Here is a 24,974-nt window from a genome sequence, read left to right on the forward strand (position 1 = left end):
GGATTTCCGGTTTCGGAAAGCGGAAGTAAAGCCGATAAATAAAATGCTTATTTAGCATCCATTTATGATTTAAAAAGTTAGGAAGTGGTTTATATGTAATTTGATAACTTTCACAGCACCCAAAAACGGATTTCCTCCAGTCAAAAAATGAGGAAAAAGAAAAAGTGGAACAAGCGCTGTGCATTATGGGAAACAGTACGCGAGGCAGACTGGTCCGATGCATACTGAGATATTTTCCCGTATCAGTAGACATCCGGGGAGTTTTGGCATACTGCAGATTTTGCTCTTGTTCACATACTACTTACTACATACTGAATTTTGGACATATCAGTACGTACTGCTAGTATAGTAGGCGATTTCGGAAACAGCCCATGATTGGCTATCTGGCCTTGTCAGAGGCAGGATTTATCAATCAGTCAATCTGTATTTATCTAGCACCAAATCACAACAAATGTTATCTCAAGACGCTTTACAAACAGAGCAGGTCTAGACCGTATTCTATTAAATTATTAACAGAGATCCAACATCAAGACAGGATAAGATCCAGTCCCATCTGACGGACAGTGCTCAGTCTGATCTCACGAGTAGAGCACTTTGCAACATTTAGCAAGTTACAGTGGTAAGGACAAACCTCCTTTAACAGGCAGAAACCTTGAGAAGGACCAGACTCATGTGAGACATCAGACTCGACTGAGTTGGGGTTTGAAAGAGGGATAGAGGAGATTAAGAGAGAGAGAGAGAGATTTATGCTAAAATCAACTTAAGGCTGCACAGCAACAAGCTGCTAATAGGTGCATTTAAATGCAGCAGCTTTTGTTTTTGATAAAACTTTAACTTGTGACTTTCGTCATAAACCTTTTTTAGTCTTTAAAGATTTTAGGTTGAAAATGTATACAGTATGTTGCACAGTTATATATATCTTTATGATACTTACATGTTAGTACTACAAACAGATACGCTCAGACAGAAAGGGTATATACATGTAGTTAATTTATGAGTGCACATCTTCTTCATCTATGTGAAAGTCAGAGCCCAAATTTGGCCACCCCAGTAAAAAAGGTCTGGCTCTGCCCCTGACTCTGACCAATTTTCAGGGTTAAGGCCTCTGCTCTCATCAACATGTTAAGAGTCTGACAAGTAATTTGAGAGTTGCTTGAGTTGTTGAATTGAGAGATGATGTCTTTGACCAAATCTTAGGCCAAAGCCTTTTCCTGTTTTTATTTTTTATTTAACCTTTATTTAACCAGGTTGGTCCCATTGAGATCAAGTATCTCTTTTTCAAGGGAGACCTGGCCAAGACTGGTTTAGACCATGGGTTTACAGTCTGATGAGCTTCTTGAGACATGAAAATTGGGTTTAAATTGAGAGGCCTGCAACTGGATTGTTAGCTGCACTGACAGTAGATATTATAAATTGCTGATATATAGTTTAAGTCTGAAGTACAACTGTTGTGTTCTGCCTCTTTTCCTTTCTAAAGGAAAACAAGAGAGAGGCTCTTCACTGAAATGTGCCCTAAGTGTCCATTGCTGGTCTCTACGCTACTCAGATTATAAGACATTAAAGGAAATTTAGCATGCTGGCTTGTCTACCTTTCTGCATCCAGTCAAAGCCTACTTGGATGACAAGCACACCAAAACACGTTGTATCCAGATTCTGATTCCAGTCTTAGAATCTCCTCATAGAGATTAGTACCTAACTTTCCACGTTGCCCTTGCTATGAGAACAAGAACCAGAAGAACACGTGCGCTCAGCAAACCAACATTGAATAAACTTTATGTCTCATCAGTTTGAAGGATTCTTGAGTCCCAGGAAACACACCCTCAGGATGTCCAAAACCATCTTAACCCCTTCTGAAATTGGTTTCCCATTTGGACACCAAGCCTTCCAACTATCCAAGTCTCCAGCCTCAGTCACCCCAAAAGCCTGGTTGGATGTCAGATGTTTCACCGACCAGTCTCAGGGGGGGTCACCAACATGACGTCAAACCAGAGCACAGCTGACTTTCTACTGACCCAGCCCAAGTGTCAGATGTGGTCACCTTTACCCAGATGTCCTGACCAGTGTTTGCTTAATTTAACAAATGGATGGCCGTAATTCAAAAAGGAAAACATCCAGAACAAGAAACTTCCATCATCAATCCAACGCGCGGTGAGGACTGAAATCACTCAGCAGGATGAAATCTGCAGTTTGCCAGTATTTCTACTTCAAGTTGTTGTTTCTTTACCTTTTATTATCCCTGAGTGATTCATTAAGAAGCTATCTGTGCAGGCTTCCTCTTTACGCCTCTGCTCCTACTCTAGAACAAACTTGATGAATGAACACACTGGTTCTGTTCACGTGCTTGCTGCTGCTCTTGGCAGCTTGAGGGATCTTGGAGGCACAGTCCAAGTTGCACGTCCCCCCCCCTCCTTACCCTCCTCTCCTTTTGAGACTTCTGCTGGGTTGGTTGGTTAAATCACTGAGCATTAGTGGGCGTGAGCATGTGTGTGTGTCGGTTGGTGCTCCTAGGGCGCATGCGAACTGAGGCCCAAAGGGGAAAGCCTTCCACACAGATCTAAGCCAGCTGCCATGGTTTAAACACTTCATTGCAAGAAGAGTGAAAGAGAAGGGGAAGCCGCATGCATCCCCCTTACCAGTGTGCTCGGAGGACACTTGCAAAGCAGGAGCAGACTCTACAAACACGAGACGGGCACCTAGGAATGGTAGATTTACATGTTTGTTGGTAGGTAGAAGCATTTAGGAGTCAGATTTCTCAAGACTCAGAGGGCACTTTCTGCCCTGACAGGAGGGGTGTTCTTTCAAGTGACCTCTGGGGGTTAAGCAGAATCAGTTAGTGTGAAGCTCTGTGGAGGAGGGGAGGAGGGAACAGGCAACAGTTAGTGGGAGGTGGGAGGCCACAGTGGGGCTCCTGCACTTCTTAAGAAGGAGACGAAGCAGTCGCCGGGAAGCAGGGGAAAGAGGAGGAGATGGCCACGGGAGAAATCACCACACTTCCCTCAACACCTGAAGACGGCGGCAGCGGTGGCTTCACTCCCGGAGGCTTCAAGGATCCCAAAAGGCTGTACTGTAAAAACGGGGGCTTCTTCTTGAGGATAAGGTCTGACGGGGGAGTGGATGGAATCCGGGAGAAGACCGACCCCCACAGTAAGTGCTTCCAGTTCTTTCTCTGCTGTGCACGGCAGACAAAGCTTCTTTATAGTCTTTTCTTAATATGCAGCAGGGAAGTAAGAGTTAAGTTAGAGAAAGTAATGGAGGGACGATGTGTATTTTCCAGCTTACTGAGGTTTGTCCTCCACTTGTAAACACCAGAATGTGTGTAGGTCTACCTCTGGAAAGTCTAATAACTCCAGTTGAGGAGAAGTACACCTCACATTTTCTTGATCAATGGGAACGTTCATGGAATATGCCTGACATTTTTGGTGAAAGTTGATGCTGACTCATAGTGTGGTTTACGTCACAGAAGGCAGCATGGAGTTAACAGCCAGGAGAGGAGAATTCCTGCTTTGGAGGTCTCTGGCAGAGCTTGAGATCAATAAAGTTACGCCACCAAAATATCCGAAAACGAAACTATGTTTACAAAACGTAATGGAGTATACTGGAATGACTAACTGTATCAAGAGAGAGGAGTTAAAGGCTTTCTGTTATTTGTCTATAAGTTACTAAACCTTTTCCAATTGGTCTTTGAGAATAGGATACCCCGTGGTGCCTCTGTATCGCTGATAACTTTCAAGTGTGTGTCCAAAGTTGCATCAGTGAGTAGGAGGGGAGGAGAAATCGCTCTTTTCCAGGAAGGCTAAATTATTGGATGTGTACCACTGGGGATGTGGTGTGACATTTCAAACAGGTGGGCCAAAACCAACACCTGATACAAGGCCAGTTGAAGGAGAGAGGAGCTATCTTTATTACAATTAAATTGAATTAACATTCAGCACAAAACAAAGGAGTTTCCTGACCGCCATGATTGGAGAAAACTGAATATTTAGCTTCTTCTGGAAGTTAACGCACCAGTATCACTGGTTCAGAGAGGATTATATTCACCATGACTCATAAAGTAGTGATCATTATAAATCATTAAGCTTTTTACCATAATGGTTAATGGTTAATGTGAGCTGCAGGGCTCTATCAATGGTTCTTCTGTTAGAGCTGCCCCTGTCCTGCCAACTTTCTGGACAACCAAACATACCTGCCAGCTAGAATACAGTTACCAAACACACTCAAGGATCCTCATGGTGTGTTTATATAAACCTGGTCTGAGGCAGCTCACCTGTTTCTCAGGAAGTAGCGTTGCATCTCAAAACTTTCTGAGGAGCATCTCTTCAGAGTGCCCTCACATCACACCCCCCTGGACAGATAGACCACACTCTGCAGATGAGGAAAGGATTTCCTGCATTCAGGAAAGCTGTGGAACATAATAAGACCAGTAAACACAGAACACACCACAGCCACCCAAGGCAATTATAGATTTCTTTCAGGGAAGAACACCTCTTTGATCTGCGAGATGAATCATGCAGGCGAAAAAGCCTAACTGTAGACAGATGCGCGTCTATCTGAAGTCTTTATGAGTTGATTCTTCACAGATCTCCTCATTTACCTGACGGGGCCACTGCTTCCTTTCTGGTGGTTTTTTCGCTGCATGCGATGTAGGCTCCACTGGCAAACTGTGCTGTCCCCTAGAAAATAAAGTGGAGAGGATTCTGATACATGGGAGAGGCGATTCATTCTCAGTCAACAGATACCGTGTGCTCAGACAACTGTTGGCTGTTGAGCAGCTGATGTGAGTTAGTTTGTTGCTATCACTGGCAGATACTACGACTCAGTTTTAAGCGAATTATGGAGGAAAGTCTCAAAAATGCTGCTTAACCGAAACAAAAGGTAGCTGTTGTGTTTGTCCTTCATGCTATGCAGTTATCGTACAGGTCAGCGGCTAACTTTCCTTGTAAGTGTGAAGGTTTTTACAACAGAGTTTTGAGAATTCACAGACTTTTCTTTTTTTAATCAGATATTCATTTATTTTCATCAATTTTCATGAACTCTGCAACTTAAAGCTGCTGTGAGGAACTTCTGATTTATATCAATTTTAGTGCCCCATTGTGGACAAAGTGATACCTCTTATCTCTTATTCTGTACATGCAAAAGTAGTGTTTTCAACAAAAACCTCACCCTGTTGTCTTTTAACAGCCAGATTTATCACTCAATGTGATTATTTGCCATGGAAACAGCCGAAAAAGGATGTTTCTAAAGCCAAATGTCAATCATGTGGTCTGACACCTACCCCCACTGAGTGGTTTAAGGCATTAAAAATGACAACAGAGAAGGTATCAGTGTTGTTGTTTCTGGTTTTGTTTGCTTTTGAAGGTCATAAAGAGGCATCAGTGTTGGTTTCAGTCTGTTTCTCAGCTGGTGAAAAACTCCTCATAGTGCCTTTAAGCGTCTTTTAGCTCATTGTTTTGATTTGCTCCCCATTGACTGTATAGTTTATTCTGACCACTATCATTAGTGTGTTTTATTTACATTAGACAGACAGAGTTGGCAGCTTACAAGTTAGAAAAACGAAAACATCAACCTGCTAAATGTGAAATACTGTTCTCTGGACTTGGTGGAGACCAAAACAGAGGAAAAGTCTGACTGAATATTGAGCTTACTTGATTCCAGTTTACAGGACGTCTGATCAACATGAACCTGAAGAGCTTTAGAAGCTGCTGATATGGTGCAGCAGTGTGCCGTTAAGCTTGTTAGATATTTGTTGATGTTGGAGTGGATATCATTCCATTAAATCTGTTGGAATAAGCTTAAAGTGTCAGAATGTTGTCATCAAGTCAAGGTTATTACATTATCTGCTTCATTTGCTTTTAAATTAGATTTGCTCTTGGATGATTTCTACTACATGTTTCATTCTATTCAACAAATCATCAATCATCTAATACAGCAACAAAATATTTTTTTTGATAAAATGCAAATAGTAAGCACATAACTCTCCTGTCTTGTTGTAAACAAACTTTCCTTTTTTACCTCAGTAAAGCTTCAGCTGCAGGCGACCTCAGTGGGGGAAGTGGTCATCAAAGGAGTTTGTGCAAACCGCTATCTGGCCATGAACAGAGACGGACGACTGTTTGGAGCGGTGAGTCAGATTATCATCTTCCATCTAACCAACCTCACATTGTTTCTGTTTTGAGATAACTTTAAATGCAGATTAATGGAATCATCTAATAATATTTCCTAAAAGGGATAAGAGACTTTGTTGTTTACTCACGGTGCTCTTCACAAATCGGTATCAGACACTACGGTTCATGTCTTCCAGCTGTCAGAAAAGTTAATTGAGCGCTAAGCACGGTCACAAGCAGCATTTAGACGGCTTTGTTTTGGAAACCAAATACTTACCAGGCCCCCTCAAGAAAGCCTCCCTCGCAAGGAAATAATTAGTTGACACTCTTTTGTCACAGTCAGCAAAGGTTTGCCACAAAATTAAAAAAGCCTTCAGGGTAAAATGATCTTCTCGCAGATGATTGAGATTAAAGGACGATAAAAAAGTTTAATAACCAAGCTCTGTTTGTTTTAACAACAGCTTTTACTATTTTCACACACATTGTCAACATTAACTGTCTTCCTTTCTCTAATTGGAACAAATTAATCACACTTCATAAGGTTGAATACTTATCAGATTTTAAAGGTTTTGTGGATTCTCCAGATAAATATCACACACCACTCTGGCATCGCTGCTTTTCTGCAGCTGTAGTGTCGTTCCTCACAGCAGCGGTGGAAGTGTGAAGTGCTTGTGACTGATGTGGTTTTGTGGTCTTGAAGGCTTGTCCACAGTCCGTATAATTGGCAAGAGGCATTTCCTCCTAATGAGAAGCTACTGGAGCTGCCACCCAAGGCGTCGCACTGTTCTGCAATGCATCACCTCTCTTCTTATGAACGTCTGCTGACTGACTGACGGGCGGATTTTCGACTATTGGTGCTGCACAGATTATTTTTCTCACAATATTTAGCACCCTGAGTTGAAGTGTCGCTGGTCTTTTCTACTTTTTTTGAATGGACCAAATCATCTAATAAAACTAGCCTTTCATGTGCATCCTACTTTATTTAACATTTGTTCTAAAGTGAAGTTCTGTGAAAGATTTAGCCAGATATCGATAAGTATTCAACCACAAACCTTCAACAAAGAATATTCCTAGGAGTGTTTTTCTTTGACTGTGAAGTGATTTACCTGAGCCTCAGATAAATGAGTTCAAACTTAACATTTAAAGAGTGGATAAGACAATTAGTTCTACTCCTTGAAGTATATTTAGGTCTAAGCCAGCTGTTCAGTGGCCTTCAAACTTCAAAAACAACAAAACGTGACCACATTACTGTCACAAACTTTCATTTCTGAGCTATGATGTTGTTAAATGGCAGCTCCGTCTCTTTCATAATTAAAGAATCCTCGGGAGGTTGCTCCAGTTGAAAGACAGAGTCTTCTGACTAATGGCTCCAAAGCTGTGCAGTCACAGTCGACTATAACAAAAGCCTCTTGTTGGGCAGGGTGCAGGGCAGCTAACGCCCAGCGAGACAGCAAGATTCTGGCCAGACGTTCAGTAATTAATGTTTTCTTCATGTTTCTACAAAAGAGCATGTTCAGAGGGGGGGGGGGAGGCTGTGACACCACATCTCAAGGGACAAATCAAAACCCTGACGTGTACGTCTGTAGGAAAGCTTCGTCTTTCTTTAAGCACATCTTGATTTGTTTAATTGGGGATTCCTCTCTGTTTGTTTGTTTGTTTGTAGTGTAACATATTAGTCCATTAACCTTTCAGTTAAGGAAGCAGCACCAGGATGACAATACACCTGAAATAAATGTCCCAGGTCACGCCTCCAAGAAAACATCATCTGAAATTATTCTACATCAAAAGTTTCCAACAAACAGAGGTGGCATTTAGTTCTCTGTGGTAGTTTAATGAACTGAAATGACAGCATTACAAATTTACCTTCAAAATAAAACCCAACAAACAAAACATTTGATGAAATGCTTCTTCAAGGATCCTGGTGTCCCTGTGGTTGCCTGTACCGAGAGACCAGGTTAACAGCATTTCAGAAAAACACATTAAAACAGTGTATTCAAACATGCAGGCTCTACGACAGTGAGGACAGCAGGACTGCCTCACAGGATATCCCACATTATACTCACAGTTTTCATATATTTCCTGTGACTGTTCATCCAAGTATGAGGATGTCAGTGCTTAAATGAGCTCTCAGACTGCTACTACAGGCAGCAGCTCCTTAATCCCTGAATCTAACACTTAACTTATGAACCATCCCTCTGTGTTTCCTCTCCAGAGACGAGCTACAGACGAATGCCACTTTCTGGAGCGACTCGAGAGCAACAACTACAACACCTACCGCTCCAGGAAGTACCCCCACATGTACGTGGCACTGAAGCGGACTGGCCAGTATAAGTCAGGAAGCAAAACGGGACCGGGCCAAAAGGCCATACTTTTTCTTCCCATGTCTGCCAAATGCTAATCTGGGATCTGGTTCGGAAATATTTAAGCCTTAACTCCAGCGACAAAGAAGGAGATGTGACGGCAATGAAGACAACGTGCTCCATCAACATTGCCCAAAAATAGCTGTGATGCTTTCTGACTGTTCTGTTCGCTTGTTATTCAGCTTCACTTTCACACAGTGGTGTACGTTCATACCTGGGTTTTACTGCGGCAGACAAGCTCCCGCACAAGAGCGGCTGGAACCGACTGCCCAAGTGAAATCCTTCTATGGCACCACAGCTTTACGTTACTTTGACCTGTAGGGATCAGTCCTCTCTGAATGGGAGTTCAAATATGTCTCCTGAGGTAATAAGGGATAGAGAAAAGCACTAACTGGTAAAAGCGACACATTATAAGCTTGAATGAGAGAAAAGGGATATTAAAATCCAAACTACACATATTAAAATCCAAAAACAAGCACAACTTTTAGCACAACTCATTATCTAAAGGAACTTAAAGGATACAGAGAACATTTCCTGAGCTTGTTGTTATTTTGTCTTCTAGTAAAACTTGGCTCCCTTTTCTGCTTTTATGAATTGAGATTTGTGCAAAAAGTCCAAATGCTGAGTGGCACTGAGGAAAAATACAAGATTGTTACAGGATACAGGATTAGCATGAACGATCAAGTCCATAACAGGCTGGCTACAAACTTCATCATTTGAGTTTTAGCTCACACAGGTGATGAGCTAATAAATTAAAGAGTGGCTAAAAAACAAGACTGAGTTTTGAGCTGTACCATGAGACATTAAACCAGCTGGTGCACAACAGCAGTGGACTCCAAAACATGGCCGCCAAAAAACGCTCAACAAACCATTAAAAAGTCTGCGGTCTCACAGATACCACAGTTTCTTAAAGTTCATAAAGTGAACATTGAAGAAGTTCACAGTCGATTGCACCACAGTTCTTCAACAGTAACAGTTAGTGTGAGAAAGACACTACAAAGATCACTTCAGTCATAAATAGAGTTAAATATAAGAAATCAAGACATCATCGTCATCATCACGTCGTTGATAGCTAGCTAGCTAGGGTTTCAGTGTTGGAGGAAGCTGCCGGTGGTACAGCTGGTAGAGCGTCCCCGAGTAGACAGCAGGCAGCTCCACCATGGCGAGGTCGATGTGGTCGAAGCCTCGCTCCAGGCCTTGAAGGAGAAGCCGAGCGACGCGGGTGGTGATCGGCGTCGTCTCGTTGGTCTTGGCCAGCTCGGTGAGGTCGAGCCACTCGCAGCGCAGACACTCCTGCGTGCAGAAGTTGATGTCGTAGGTGACGGGGCTGAGGCGGCAGATGATGTACATGTCGGACATGCCGAAAGCGCCGGGGTGGTTGTGCTGCTGCCGGATGCTGAGCAGAGACCTGAACTCGGAGCGAACGCCAGTTTCCTCGTAGACTTCACGGACTGCAGTGGCACCTATGGGAGATTCAGCACAGTATATATCAAATGTGTGTTTTTAAATGACTCCGGCTAGGACAATACTTTGTTTCAGATATCGCGTTTTCAGATAGAAACAAAAAGAGAAGAAATACTTTTTTATGTAAATAGAAAACTCTGACGCTGCTTCTTGGGAGGGGTCTTATATATGTAACACTAAAGCTGCTTAAGATGTTCAAAAAGGTGAATTTGGATATATAATTCTTTGCATATATTATATACCTTGTTTTGTACAGTTCAATGAATGTATATCATCTTTAAACGTTATAGTAAAACTGAAGGATTGAGCTCCAAGTACTGTATTAACTGTTCGCTCTGCTGAGCGGGACACTCACCAATATTTTCTCCTGGATCGGACAAGCCGCCGGGGAACTTCCAAGCATTTTTGGTCTGAAAACACAAGAAGAAGAGTTCAAATGTAACACCTCTTGTGACAGATGGCACTGCTGTAAATGTACCTTAGACTAACATCCACATTTAACTTCAAAAAGTGATTAATCGAACCTCTGCAGCCCAATTTAAAGCCCCTTGTTATGTAAGTGGATCTAACTTTTCTTTCTTAAGGAAGAGCAAGTAGTCAGTCATGTGTTTCAATCAACATCTGTAACTGATGCGTCTGAAGTAATGCTTTCAGGGCAGAGAGACTCTTTTGATACGATGAAGTGTGTCTTCCAAAAACTGTTTCACCACTTATCCTTTATATATTTAATAACAGAATGCTGCTGGTTAAGTTAAGACATCAGTGTTGTATATATTTTTGTAGTTCCTTAAAGAATTTTGTATGCTAAGCTATTATGCTATCTTAGATTTTCCTTGTTTCGCAAGAACTCCCTATGTGAGAGAACACAGATGCACTACAGCTTTTATTGTGTCATGTATTGTCAACAGAATGCTTTATTTTTGGAGCTGTTTCGAACAAATGTTTCGAGGAAGAAATAAAGAAAAATATTGTGTAACTCCAATAAGTGTGTCGTTTTTTCTCACAGGGGCTGAATGTGAAGTAATATTACCAAAAACACGACGCCAAAGATACGTGAACACCTCAATCTATTGGGAAATAATGTTGAAAGTCATTGGTGTTCAGGGAGGATTTAACACTTACACCCATGACTTCACTCAGCGCGCTGATGGATGAACTTCCCTTCACTCCACTGGAGATCTGTAGTCTTTTGTACTGATGTGAGGGCGATAATGTCCTGTGTATATTTATACATTTTTTTTAGGAAGTCTGTAACCCTTCGCTCGCTCTGAACAGGCTCGCTCTGCCAGAGACGCTCTGCTGCCAAAGGGCAAGACTGTTATAAAGACCATTTCCAGTAAACAGCTCTATGGGGAGGCAGAGGAGGAGGAGGCGGAGGAGGCGGAGGAGGAGGAGGACGAAGAGATAAAACACTCTCCACACTTCCAGGCCACTAACTGTTTCCCTCTGCTTCAGGACAAAAGCTATTAAGATACATTATACGCTTTTAAGCTTCCTGACTGGGACACATGTTGCATGTTGTGGGCAATGACAGGCTGGGGAAAGGGCCAGTTTGGCTTCTTTTAAATATAATGTGAACTATATCAGTCGTATGATCCTGATTTAACAATAATCATGGCCCCCTTTAAGACTATAATAAACAACAATGGTTAAAGCCATTTTGATTCATAAACCTCTCCATGGTGAAGTTATTTAGGAGAGGATACATCACATTACATGTCCTGGTTGTGTCCTATGAGACTTCCACTCACAAAGCAATCACAGAGGTGGACATATTAACATCTAAAGGGTTAGAATAGAGGTTTCTGGATCAACTGATGCCACAAGAGAAGAGTGAGGACAGATCCTTTTTAATTTTGGGAAAACTAACTAACCCCAAACTAACTAACCAAAAGGTGACAGTGCTTATCTTGTGCACACGAGTGAATGAGCTTTAAACCAACTCTGGTACAATGCATCAAATGGTAACATTCATGTCCAATATTGTACATTGTGCACAACCTTGGACACATCATCAGTGTTGTTTCCTGGAATCACAGGGTGTTTCGGGTCTTGCAACAGACACCCTCCTCCAGGCGACCCGACCGAGGCTGATCAGACCCCGGCCTGTGTCCAGGTGGCGTTCCACTGCCCCCACTGCTCTCCCCCTTTATAAATAAACCAAATAGATAAGTTAACTAATGTCTTCACTCATAATTAACCCTTCTGAATGCAGCAGTGGGAATGATTCGACTTGCCATCAGTTGCAATAAAGTCATTAAATGCTGTTATCTGCTGCTAATTTGCCTTTTGGATTGTTTGACTTCTATTTCCTATCACTGCTGAGTTGGTGATCTCTTTTAAATCTGTTCTGAAAACATGCTTGTATTGCAGAGCCTTTTCTAATTATACCTGAATTCTATTTAATTTGAATTTAACCATTTTAAGAAATATAGTTTTTCCCTTAGAGTTATTTCAGGGGAATTTAATGTCTTTTAAATATGTTTTATTTCTTTATCTTGCCTCATGTGATTTTACAAACTGCCTGTGTTATTTTGCTGCCCATGTATAGCACTTTGTAACTCGGTTTTTGAAAAGTGCTCTATAAATACTATTTTCATTATAATTAGTGATGGGCAAAAGAAGCTTCATGAACCATTAGTTGTATTTTTTGACTCCTCTAGATGGTGCTCTTGGTTTGAAAATAAAGGCTCAATGAATGGCAATTCAGTGTGCTTTCAACCCTTTCAACAAACACAAGAAAAGGTTCATGAAGCTTCATTTGCCCATCACTAATCAACTAAAACTATTAATAAAATATTATTCACAATAAATATGAGCGTTACACTGGGACTGTTTTTTAGCTGGGTAGAGTTGAAGAGTGCGCCCCATGTTGTGTTTATTTATAACATGCTTGGTTAAAATATGTTCAGGTCAGCGACTCTTGGTGAAAATATAAACCACGTGGCATGTTTGAGAAGACGTCCAAATTCAATATCAACCCGTCTGTGAAGATAGATCTACTGGAGAGCCATTTCAGGTCACCTTGTTGTGCTCTCCCAGCTTGAACACGACTGCTAAGTGAATCTATGTGGTGTAGCAAAGCTCTTTGCTTTAAGTCATCAAGTGTTTACTACAACTCATCACTACTACAAAGGTGGCAGAGTGAAACCTAATGAGTATGCTTCTGTTGTTATCAGACTAAAGGACACAAAGGAGCCAAAAGGGATTTTTCATGCATGGTTCATCAGATAGGGGCTGCACGGTGGTGCAGTGGTTAGCGCTGTTGCCTCACAGCTAGAAGGTTCCTGGTTGGTGGTGAAGGTGCCTTTCTGTGTGGAGTTTGCATGTTCTCCCCGTGCATGCGTGGGTTCTATCCGGGTACTCCAGCTTCCTCCCACAGTCCAAAAACATGCTCACCAGGTTGATTGATCACTCTGAATTGCCCATAGGTGTGAGTGTGTGTGTGTGAATGGTTGTCTGTCTCTGTGTGTTAGCCCTGTGATAGGTTGGCGACCTGTCCGGGGTGTACCCTGCCTTCTACCCGTAGCCAGCTGGGATAGGCTCCAGCCCCCTGTGACCCCTGAGGGGATAAGCGGTCAAGATAATGGATGGATGGATGGTTCATCAGATAAGAGAATCATGTGGGGAACGTTCATTTATAGGACGAGCAGGATGAAAGAAAGACCCGTCAAAATGTCAAAAAGCATGAATGGACTTCCCGTCCAACAACACCCATCACAAACTAAGGTTGAAGTTCCTAAAATATAGGATGTTCAGAGTGGATCTGTTTTGACTTGACTGAGAAAAATGTTCTTTATTGGTTTTAGCAGTGGTGGTGGTGGTTTGTGGTCACATCACAAAATATTATTTATGGGTATTTTCTACTTGTTATGGAACCAAAAGGTAAAGTTTGAGTGAAGGGACTCCATTGGCTCGTTCATGTTTACAGTCAAACCCTTCGTAAATGGTATTTCTTTTCCAAATTGCATCATCCTGGTGCAATCACGTCTTTCAAACTGGCTGCAATCTGGCTTTGGCCAACTGTGACTACAAACAAGTCCCTTTTAAAGAGCCCTGCTGTAAGTCAACGTTGTACCCACTCCAGCACTACAGCAGGGCTCTGTGAGAGCTGACGCACGCTCACAGAGTTGTTTGAGCACATTCAGCTCATGTAAACACTGTGTTTACCTGAGGTCTGCTAATGCTGCGTGGAGCTGTGTTAGGTGTGAGGGGAACTGAAGGTCTGAGTGGATTTCCACCCACGTCTGGATCAACAGAAGCAACTCACAACTCACTAAACAAACAAGACTAATCATCAACAATTTTAGAGGCAGAAGGATATCTGATAGTTCATTGACTCATCTCTGCACTGTGGATGGACGGGGCAGCGGGAAGCCTTAATGGCTGAGTTAGGCAAGAGCTGGTGGAGAACGTGCCAAAAACAACGTCTGACTGACCAGAAAATGCCATCATTCATTCTTTCTGGTTCAGGAATGTGTTTTACTGCCAACTTAAATTCTGGTTTATATGAGAAGAAGAAGAAGGAAATTCAATTTTTTCACTTGTGCTATTTTTTGGACATGCTACACACACAGTATATACATACAATCATGCACACACATGCAGTGAACATGCTTAGGGAGAGATGTCAGAGTGAGGATGCTGCCATCAACCACCCTGAGCAGTTGGGGGTTCGGTGCCTCGCTCAAGGGAACCTCGGCAGTGCCCAGGCAAGTGAACCAGCACCTCTCCAGCCACCAGTCCACTTGCCAAACTTCGTCCATACTGGGACTCAAACCGGCGACCCTTTGGTTCCCAAGCCAAGTTCCTATGGACTGAGCTACTGCCGCCCCCGATATAACCTGATATATCTAACATATCTAGATTTCATACAGTTCTGAGAGGAGGTAGATACTCAGTTTGACTTCTCACTTATTGTTAAAGCCGACACATGAATTCATTTACTGTAAATAAAGCTTTTAAAATTTGTTGATTTCATGGCTATACGGCTCAAACTCACTTGATCTGAAATTAAAGTGATGGAGTGTAGCTGGTTACATGTGCAGTTTGTTCAGTGAAGCGGAGGGGACAAATACCTTGTTTCTGTCTTGGACAACCAGAACTTTTCCATTGGATTCGTCAACAACTGCGCCTAAACAAACAGACACACAGAAAAAGGAAAATCAGTCATTCATAAAAAGTGTTTGGCGAGCACTTCTGCACAAAGTGTCAGAGCTTGACCAAGTTTTGTTCTCAATTAAATACCAAAGCCTGGTTTGTACTTCTGCTTCAAATAGACGCTGTAAGCTACACGTGTAGGTCTGCCCCTGTAGCCCCTGTACCTAAGCAGAGGCCTACGCACATAACCGACGCACACCCCCTCAAAAATGTAACTACATGTTGAATCAACGCGAACCGCAAGCCCTGTGATTGGTTAACTTGATGGCATTGTATTTCCTGCACTTACAGCACTCAAGTGATTGCTGCACATCAGTTGTACATTGAGGACAATTTAAAGGAGAGCAGTTGGTTGTTAAAACCCAACTTAGTTTACAGTTTATTAAATCAAAGCTGAGGAGAAAATGTTATAAGTTTGGCATCTGTCAGGCTTTAGAAAAACACAACAGCCACTTGTTGACAACATGCCAACCTGTCAGTCAAACAAGCCACGCCCCCTAAGTGTGCTCAATCCTACAGAACTCTTACCCTTAATGTAATTCAAATGGAGTTATGTGGAAAATCATCACTGTGAAGTTGTAGCATAAATAAATTAAGCATAGAGACTAAACATTTTCATACCTGGTAGTTAAGGATGTTCTAGTCTGCTGTCTAAAAAGGGATTTTAATCTGGGCTGAAGCTTTAATCTGGCTTTTAAGGCCAGTCCAAGTGGGCACTCTGGGAACTGTAGTTTTCACACTTAAGACTTCTATCTGTAAAACCATAGACTGCATAAATAATGGACGTACTGTAGTATCCGTGACGTCACCCATCTGTTTCTGAAGCGCTGTTTTTAAGCCAATCGTTGGCAGGAGCCATATTGGAAATGCTGAACTCAACCTAACTTCTGTCAAGCTAGTGTGAGGTAAAGAGGCGGGATTTCCTCGCCAACAGCTACAGTGTGTATGCGGTTTCCAGTACTTCTGGAGCCAGCCTCAAGCGGACAATTGAGAAACTGCGGGTTTTAATACTTCCACATTTGCTTCAATTCTCGCGGCCAGAGGTTGCCGCTTGAGTAAAACCAATGAAGTACGTGGGTTTATCTGCTTGAAGCTGGAAAAATGGGCTAATGAGAGTGGTTGGAGTGACCCACAACCATAAAGAGATGAGCTGCAAAACCAAAACAATGTGCTAAAAGCTGCTAAAGTGCTTCATGAAGCTGAAAAGGACTGCAGGTTTGGTTTTTTATTCTCTAAGGCAGCAGGATAAACCATTGAACCACAACTATGTGATTCATTGGTTGATAGAAAAATAATGGATATAGCTGATTTGACTTCAGCAGAACATTAAGAGTAAAGAAAGAACTGTGTATGTTTTTTTTATTTTAGGATAAATATGATTTAAATGGTTTGAGATAAAATGGATTAGATGGGTACAGACAAAATTCCTAACTTTCTCCAGTGTACACAGAGTCTGAGTGACTCAGCAGCACTTGTGAATGAAATGGACACCCACTTAAACATTTACATTTTTCTCTCTTGTTTGAACAGCTTCTTTGAGGACACAGTGACTAAGAGGGGCTGCTATGTGCCACTTCTGACAGCTGAGGAGGAGGAGGAGGAGGGAAAAAGGCCACTTTCTTTTCCGGTTGCTCCGTCTGCCCGGCTGGGACGGGCTTAAAGACTTCCTAAAATGAATGTCACAGATGTGTAAAGAGGGATGGGTCGTCTTGAAGGCTTGACTTGGACTTTCAAGTGGAAACTGATGTCATCCTGGGATCCTAGTGCCATATGGTGCTTCACAGGAGGAGGCCTGGTTGTTACTAAGGGAGGCTATCATTATGAAGCCTTCTGTCTTGGAAATAAAATACTCATATGGAGCAGGAGGGAAAAAAGGGAAACAGAAACATAAACCCAGAAGTGATCACTGTAGGGAAACTGTGGCTTTTATAGTAAAAAAAACTGTTAATGGTTTGAGGTTACAGCTGACTTCTGAGCTACACAAGAACCTGACGTCTTTTAAAAAATTCTCAGATATGGAGGCTTTTCCTCTGCTTCTCAGTTTGTACAATATTCGGTTTAAAGAAATATCATGTGTACAATATTATAGGTCACAAAGTCCTGGACAGTTTTTAAAATGGATGATAAAACTTCTTTGCTCTAAAATCATACCATCTACAAAACACAAAACATCAGAGTCAGATTTCATTGCACAACAAGACTTTCTGTCATGCCCAAGACCGTGACTAGATTTGTGAATGAACAGGATGAAGAGTACACAGTATCCAAAACATAATTACTTCTGGTTGAGTCACTAGGTGATACATGGAACCATAAACTCAGCTTGTAAATCCCTAAACAGTAGTGGTGAAGTTTGCATATTCAAGTTAAAATGTATGTCCTTTATTTTACTCACTATTAAGGACATTGAAGGGAAGCTTATTCAACCTTTAGTTGGATGTAGAGCTGCAACAACTAATAAATGAATAAATTCTGCGATTGGTATGTGATATAGTGGCAACTATTCCTATTATTGGGTTGGAAGGTGGTGCAGTGGTTAGCTCTCTTGGAAAAGACATCCGTGTCGGCTGAACTGGTGGCTCTAAATTGCCCCTAGGTGTGAGTTTGAGTGTGTCAGGTTGTTTGTCCCTGGTAAAGGCTGGCAACTTGTCCAGGGTGTACCACGCCTCTCGCCCAATGACAGCAAGGTATAGATAATGAATGTACTCTCATCATTCCCATTTATTATAAAGCAGAAATGTTTGATATCTGTTGGTTGTTTCATCTCAAATTTGGGGATTGCTTTCTTCATTCATTTTTTTTGACCATACAGGACGATAAATGAAGAGTCTTTGGGACTGTTGGATAGACAAAAGAAGACATATCAAGAAGACACTTTGAGCTCTTGAATATTGTGATGAAGACTTTTCATGTGCATTGTCATTTAATAGATTAAAAGTTTGATAAGTAAGTCAAGAAAAATATCCTTATCTACAATCCTAGGATGATGGAAATAATTAATTTTGATTTCACTGGCAAAGTTTGAGATGCTCCAAAACTCACATGTTCAAAGAATGCTGTGGACGACCTGCTGGCTGCTGCTGTGTACAGGACTCCAGTGGCAACAGCTTCTACTATCCGTCTCACCATTATCATCTCTTTCTCTGAATCTCCTCCATCCCTCTTTCCAACCCCAACACGGTCTCTGCAGATGTGTGTCTAACATGAATCTGGTCCTGCTGGAGGTTTCTGCCTGTTAAAGGAAGTTTGTCCTTGCCACTGTAACTTGCTAAATGCTGCAAAGTGCTCTGCTCATGGTGGATTAAGATGAGATCAGACTGAGTCCTGTCTGTAAGATGGGACTGGATCTTATCCTGTCTTGATGTTGGGTCTTTGTTAGACCTGCTCTGTTTGTAAAGAGTCTTGAAATTACGTTTTATGTGATTTGGCGCTTTATAAAGAAAGATTGATTGATTGATTGATGGAAAGAATACAATCTATAAGGGAAAAACTGCACACAATAGTGAGTTATTTTGTCATTCGTTGAAAGTACTTTAAGCTCCATGCTCTCGACCTTGTCTGAAGAGGTGAGAGGTTCAAAAAAGCCTGTAGGATTTCAGCGTCTCATCATGACAGATGTTGACGTCTATGCTGTTTCAGGCTCACTTTAGGCTCGTTAAAAAACAAGATACTTCTATTACTGCCACTCAACTCTCTACACTTACACTCACCTCCTGTGAATTAAAGGAAATCACTGTATTCTACAACCTGAATGTCAAACACTTAGTCTAAATAACTTTGTATAATAACCCCTGCCATTGTTAAGATTGTGATTACGAGTGAAGCACAATGGCTCCACACAGAGCCATTCCTGATTAGTCCAAGAGTGTGTCAAGATCTGAGACTGAAGATCTCCTGCTGTGAGATGCATGCATGAAAAGAAAGTTCCTATCTTCTGGTCGTTCATGTGTGAAAGGAGCTCATGTTACCTCCTATATCCCAAAGTGATCAGCAGCAATCAACCTGCAGACTGAATCTAGGGTTTGCTCTGCAATGATAAAGCTCCCATTAAGTTTGAATTATCTGTGTTGAACAGTTAGTGAAGGTCACGTTGGCCTAAAAATACACTCACCTGACATTCAGTTTTAAACTGGATGGTTTAAAATCCCTTTGAGGCTCAGATTCCCTTTTCCTCTCTGCGTACTACTCTTAATCTGTTTACTACAGAACCCTCTGTTAGGCATCAGACATCAGTGTTAGGATAAATAACAGGATGACTCTCCTCTTATCAATGCAGAGCTGTGCCCTGACTGTTCATGCATTGTTTATTCCCATCATGTCCCTATCATTATAATGAGCAGGGTCCAGGAAGAACTCAAACTAACACGTATCAGATCATCCAAACAGCTGCATATTTCAGATTCCTGCGCCACTGTTAGTGTTTGGGGGATTCTGGCAACAAGAGAGGGGAGTTTCTGGACCTTGTTCCCTTCTGTAAGATGCTCTGGACATGTTCTGACATGCTTCCATTGCATCTACTCTTTGTTAAATAAAAGGTATAAACATCACTCTGCCCTCTGCTGGATAATCAGAGAGACAGCAAACTCCTCCTGTTTGTTGATGTCTCTCCACATTCACAATCATGATGTGGGAATTCCACTGTGAGCAAGTGAAACGGGCCAAAGATGGAAAAACAGACAACCTCTTAACATCTTTTGTTTGAGATCTTCACTTAAGCTTCTCTTTTTAAAAGACCACCACTTATAATTTAAGAGTAAAGCAGAGACACAGAGTTATGTTTAAAGATCACACCTTTACCTACAGAGCCCTGAAGCTTCTCTTCTTGTAACGTAGTGTTATACTTTTCAAACCTCTGACACTCATCTATATTAAGATAAATAAAGTGGTCTCTGTTGCAACTTGACGCCTTGAAGCGGCTCAGTTTGTAAGGTGCCGCAGAGACTAAATGGGGTTGTGCTTGCGACGCGTCTTGCCATTAAATCAAAATCAAAGTTCAAAGTATGTTTACTATTTATTATCAAACACTCAAAATAAATCAATATCAAAACAGTTTGAAACAAACAATGAAAATGACGATGACGGTGGCGGTGGCGGTCAACAAAAAATACTCAACCCCACTCACCCTCTGTGTGTGTGCCCCCGCCCCCAACTGAACAGGTAGATAAAAGGTAAACCACACCCATGAACCAAAAACCGGAAATGAAGTAAGCAATAAAAAAGGAAATAATCATGGTTAACGAATAAGATAGAAAATCAACATTATGGCCCCTACACGCCTGTTTCCATCTCTGCTGGGTTATTGTAGACTTCACTTCAATACATCAATGATCTGGGTCTGTGAGTCTGTCAGCTTAGTCTATTAAAAGTAACCAGATGGAAGTCTACCAATTACTGCCTGAAGTCTTTAACATGAAGTGAGGGTTTGATAAATGCTTTAAGTGTGCAAGGACAGAAGATTAATGATGTGAGGTTTGATCATTTCACACCTTGAAAAAAAGAGAAAAAGAGCAGGATGTTCTTTAGAGTTCCTGCTTATTTCAGAGTGAGTTGTTAGATTATTAAATTACACTTAACTAAAACATATAATCCAATTTGCACAGTTTTTATTGACAGGGCTGCGAATGATTGTCTTTATTGTTGTTTGATATGGATGCTTTTTCAAAGTAATCTAAGTCAACATCTGTTTCCCAGAGCCAAAGAAGATGTCTTCAATTGTGAAAAATTAAAAACACTTTGTCTAATGATATAAAACAGATCAAACAGAAGCTTTTACTTTGAAATAGGTTTCCAATTAGAAATATCTATGGCTTTTAACATTTTTTGCCAAATGTCAACTTTCAGCTTTACGGTGATATGATGTTATAATGTGAAAATGTGTCACGGCTGTGGCAGTGTTTACTCTCCTTTGTTGTTTCCCCCCTCCTCTCTGCCTTTGCCCCCTCCTCCCTGTGTGGATGGTGTAGTTGTGGCTCAGTGCTGCTGTGTGGAGACACACCTTTGGGCAATCCCAATCTGTGCAACTACATAAAGCCAGATTATTCCTCCACCACTGGTGACTATAACTAACGTCAAGTCATTTGCTGAAGATTTGTCTGTATCTGTATCTGTATTTGTTCCCTTGTGCCTGACCTGCAGTGTTTTTTCTCTGTGTGCCGCGGCTGCAGCGTTTGGAGCCAGCATCCTGGATTTTCTGTTCTCTTTAGTTTTGTGTGTAATAAACTGACCGAAATCTCCACTTTGTCTCTGTCTCAGCTCTGTGTCCAACACCTGAGAACACACCCTGACCAAAAGGTCTTCTAAATATTGTCTTTGTATTAAGTTTACATATTATAACGCATTCAATTGCAGTATTACTTTATTGCAAGGTGCAGATCATTTGTATAATTATGAACTGTTAGTTGTGTGCATGATGGGATTTGTTGATTATATTCATCTTCTTTCTTACATATTAAATAAATGGATGGTAAACAATGCTTAAAAGCTAGTGGGAAAATATATGCACATCACTTGTTGATGATCATGCATTTTTGGATTTGACAACATTGACTTCATTGCTTTCTACATGAGATTTAAGTTGCACTTTTTGGTCGTAATCCTTCACAAACTACAAACACTGCTTGCTTATTGAGACTGTGATGTGTGGATGTATGCTCGGTGGAAAGCTGGACGACTGACTGTAAGGTACGACTGCTCTGCAAACCTCTGCTCTCAAAGAAGAGGATGAACTTTCAGTGTGAGAAATGTGTACCTGCCACTCCGATCTGGTGAGTTACAAACCCCGGCAGCCTGGTCTCCCCTTCTCCTAACCAGAGAGACAACACAGTGTGGTCCTGTTTGGCATGGTGGAAGGTGAAGCCATGTGTGGAGGCGGCAGCAGCACATCGACTCAGAGAGATGGGGACTCGGAGCCAAACTGCAACTTTCCCCTCCGATTTCCACTGGAGCACAGAATCTGAAAAACACAGAAGCTTTTCTATTAAGGATGCTGCTATTTCATTAGATTATAAAACAGAAGACTTTGAGGAAATGTCAAAGATTCTGTTGAAGGTTAATCTGATTTTAGAGACACATTGACAAACAACAGGGACACTTAAGTGGAAGTAGCTTAAAGGACGTTTAACAGGGGAGGTTGCTGGTTAGAGTCAAAGGTTGTCTTCCTGTTGCATTGTGTTAAAACAACTACTCAAGATATGCATTGATAATATCAATCAGCAACAACTGAATAATTGATCATTAGTTTAAGACTTTGTAAGTGTTTTGCAACACATTGCATGTTAATTGTTCAGAAAACTAAACATCTTAACCCCTTAAATACCACATTACTCTCTGAACTGAACAAATCATTGCTGCAAATTAAAAAGAAGTTATAATGAAAAAAGGAATACATTCAGGCTGCAATTTCTGGAATATTCACCAGATGAAATGAGGTTATTTAGGTCCATACAATGCAGCTTTAAATTCTGCAAATTCATCTTCTAAAAGTCCCATTTTGTTTTGATAAGTCTGCACAGATGATCAGATTTAGTGTTGCAAACAATCAATAGCAGATGTATTAATCAGCTACTGTGGCACTATTGAAATAGGAAAAAAAAAATATATAAGAAAAAATAGTGACATTTTTTTTTGATGCACAAATAGGAGAAAGTGCAAGATGTTAGGTTAGTTAAATTCCCTTTCATACAATTTTGTATGCAAAAAAACCTTTATGCAAATATGTGTTTATATCTGGTTTATATGTGTCCGGTGTGTATGTGTCCAGTGTGTATTTATGTGGGATGATGTGCACCATTGTTGTGAGGCTGGGTGGGTGTTTATTGTTTATTTATGTATGCTTTATGTATGTGTTCTTGTACAGACCGTGACAACAAATTTCCTTATTAAGTACAAATAAAGATCTATCTATGCAAACACATTTGAAATAACCGTAATTACTTGTGGAGCTAGTGATCAATGCAGGTTAATAATGACAGCACATGTGAACTTTTTGCAACTCTGGCATGCAATTTCACTCTTGCCTTGGTGACTGTTTTTTTCTGTTGTGTTTGTAGTCAGCTCAAGCATGCACAGATGAGCTTTAGTGTTGCAAACAATCAGTAACAGATATATAAATCACTTTTGTTTGGATGCACAAACAGGAGAAAGTGCAAGATGTTTGGTCAGTTAAATTCACTTCCATGTCATTTAATACACAAAAAAGCTTCATGCAAACTCATCTAACATAACCTTCATTGTTTGTGGGCAGTGGTCAATGCAGGTTAATGATGACAGCACGTGTGTTTGTGTAGATATGACTTTAGCATTGTTTACAGTCAGATCAGTGCAGATAAAGGTGGACTAACCTTGCAGCAGTGTGCTGAACGACTTCTCACTGATATCCGCAGGTAAACCGAGCTCACCCAGGTTCACGGTCACTCCACCGAATCGGTCCACCTTCCCTGTCAGAGCCCCGGTACCCTTCACACTGTGCAGCTGGGAACGAGCTGCAGTGCATGAAAAGGCTCGGACAGCTGCACGTGCAGGCCATGAAGCTCTGCTACTGAACCGTGCTGTCAGTGAGGGGAACATCCTCAAGGCTAATGTACACCAAGGCATGATATTAAGATACTATAACAACCGTGTGAAGGGAATATTTGTTACATTTACAACCGGCATGAGCGTGAAGTACTGGGACACTTACGTAAAGGTCCGCCCTGGAAGAAGTTGCATAAATACCGTAATGCTTGGATGAGACAGACAACTACAGAACTGATCCGTCTCATAGACAGCATGCATGGGCACACAGATCTCATTCACACATTTTCAAATTTGCCTTGATATACCTACAGAGGAGTTTTGCAGCTCATTAGTTCAATTTAACATAATAAGTAGGGTCCAGTGTTAAAATCGGCTACAAAGTATATTAGCTAAATTGTTGAATAAGGCCAATATTAACCTTTGTAACCAACTAACACTATTAGTTTCAGGTCGGTGGCGCACTTTCTTTTAATAAAAATAATAATATTAATAATAATAATAATAATAATAATAATAATAATAATAATAATAATAATAATAATAATAACAATTAAAATAAATAAATAAATAAATAATTATAATAACAATATTAACATCAACAATAATAATAAATATGATAATAATATTAATAACAACAACAATAATAATAATGATAATAATGATATTAATAACAACAACAACAACAACAACAACAATAATAATAATAATAATAATATAACAATAATAATAATAATAATAATATAATAATAATAATAACAATAATAATAATAATAATAATAATTATTATTATTATTATTATTATAATAATAACAACAATAATAGTTTAACAATAATCATATTAATATTAATATTAAATATAATATAATAATAATAATAATAATAATAATAATAATAATAATAATAATAATAACAACAACAACAACAACAACAACAATAATAATAATAATTTTAGGAGTTATGTGGCCTAAACAAGACACTCTAAATCAGGGGCGTCAAACTCATTTCAGGTCAGGGGCCACATACAGCCCAAATTGATCTGAAGTGGGCCGGACCAGCAAAAGCATAACATAATAACCCTATATATAAAGACAACTCTAATTTTTTCCCTTTGTTTTAGTGCAAAAAAGTAAAAGTACATTCTGAGAATGTTCACATTTAATGAACTATCTTTCTACAAAAACATCTGTTGTATTTTTTGACTTGATGAGTCTCATTGTGGGGCTGAATATTTGACTCTTAAAGCCCTGAAACCTGCTGCAAACACACCAAACACACATGTTACCCATTCACCTGACACAGAATGTAATGTTTACTGCAAAAGAACAGATAGATTATAATAATGAACATGGTAAAGTTGATTAATTTGGACCCCTCA

General features: G+C 40.6%; 2 protein-coding genes across 3 annotated transcripts; one reads left to right on the top strand and one right to left on the bottom strand.

Annotated features, from left to right (window-relative positions):
* The first annotated feature begins 2,545 nt into the window (after positions 1–2,545).
* fgf2 (fibroblast growth factor 2) lies at positions 2,546–10,907 on the top strand. The gene is made up of 3 exons (XM_034690347.1): positions 2,546–3,144; positions 6,015–6,118; positions 8,314–10,907. The coding sequence occupies exons 1-3, from the start codon at positions 2,967–2,969 to the stop codon at positions 8,497–8,499; spliced, it is 468 nt and encodes a 155-aa protein (XP_034546238.1). The 5' UTR covers positions 2,546–2,966; the 3' UTR covers positions 8,500–10,907.
* nudt6 (nudix (nucleoside diphosphate linked moiety X)-type motif 6) lies at positions 7,890–23,803 on the bottom strand. 2 transcript variants are annotated; one of them, XR_004632164.1, is made up of 6 exons: positions 23,425–23,803; positions 21,834–22,037; positions 15,004–15,059; positions 10,281–10,335; positions 8,676–9,924; positions 7,890–8,038 (listed from the first exon to the last, which is right to left on the bottom strand). XR_004632164.1 is itself a non-coding variant. In XM_034690345.1 (5 exons), the coding sequence occupies exons 1-5, from the start codon at positions 23,675–23,677 to the stop codon at positions 9,542–9,544; spliced, it is 951 nt and encodes a 316-aa protein (XP_034546236.1). In that variant the 5' UTR covers positions 23,678–23,803; the 3' UTR covers positions 7,890–9,541. The 2 variants fall into 2 exon arrangements, 1 of the variants encoding a protein (XP_034546236.1); XM_034690345.1 differs by having other exon boundaries at positions 7,890–9,924.
* Between the last annotated feature and the right edge of the window lie 1,171 nt (positions 23,804–24,974).

Source organism: Notolabrus celidotus, chromosome 8 (genome assembly GCF_009762535.1).
Source record: "Notolabrus celidotus isolate fNotCel1 chromosome 8, fNotCel1.pri, whole genome shotgun sequence".
Lineage (NCBI taxonomy): Eukaryota > Metazoa > Chordata > Actinopteri > Labriformes > Labridae > Notolabrus > Notolabrus celidotus.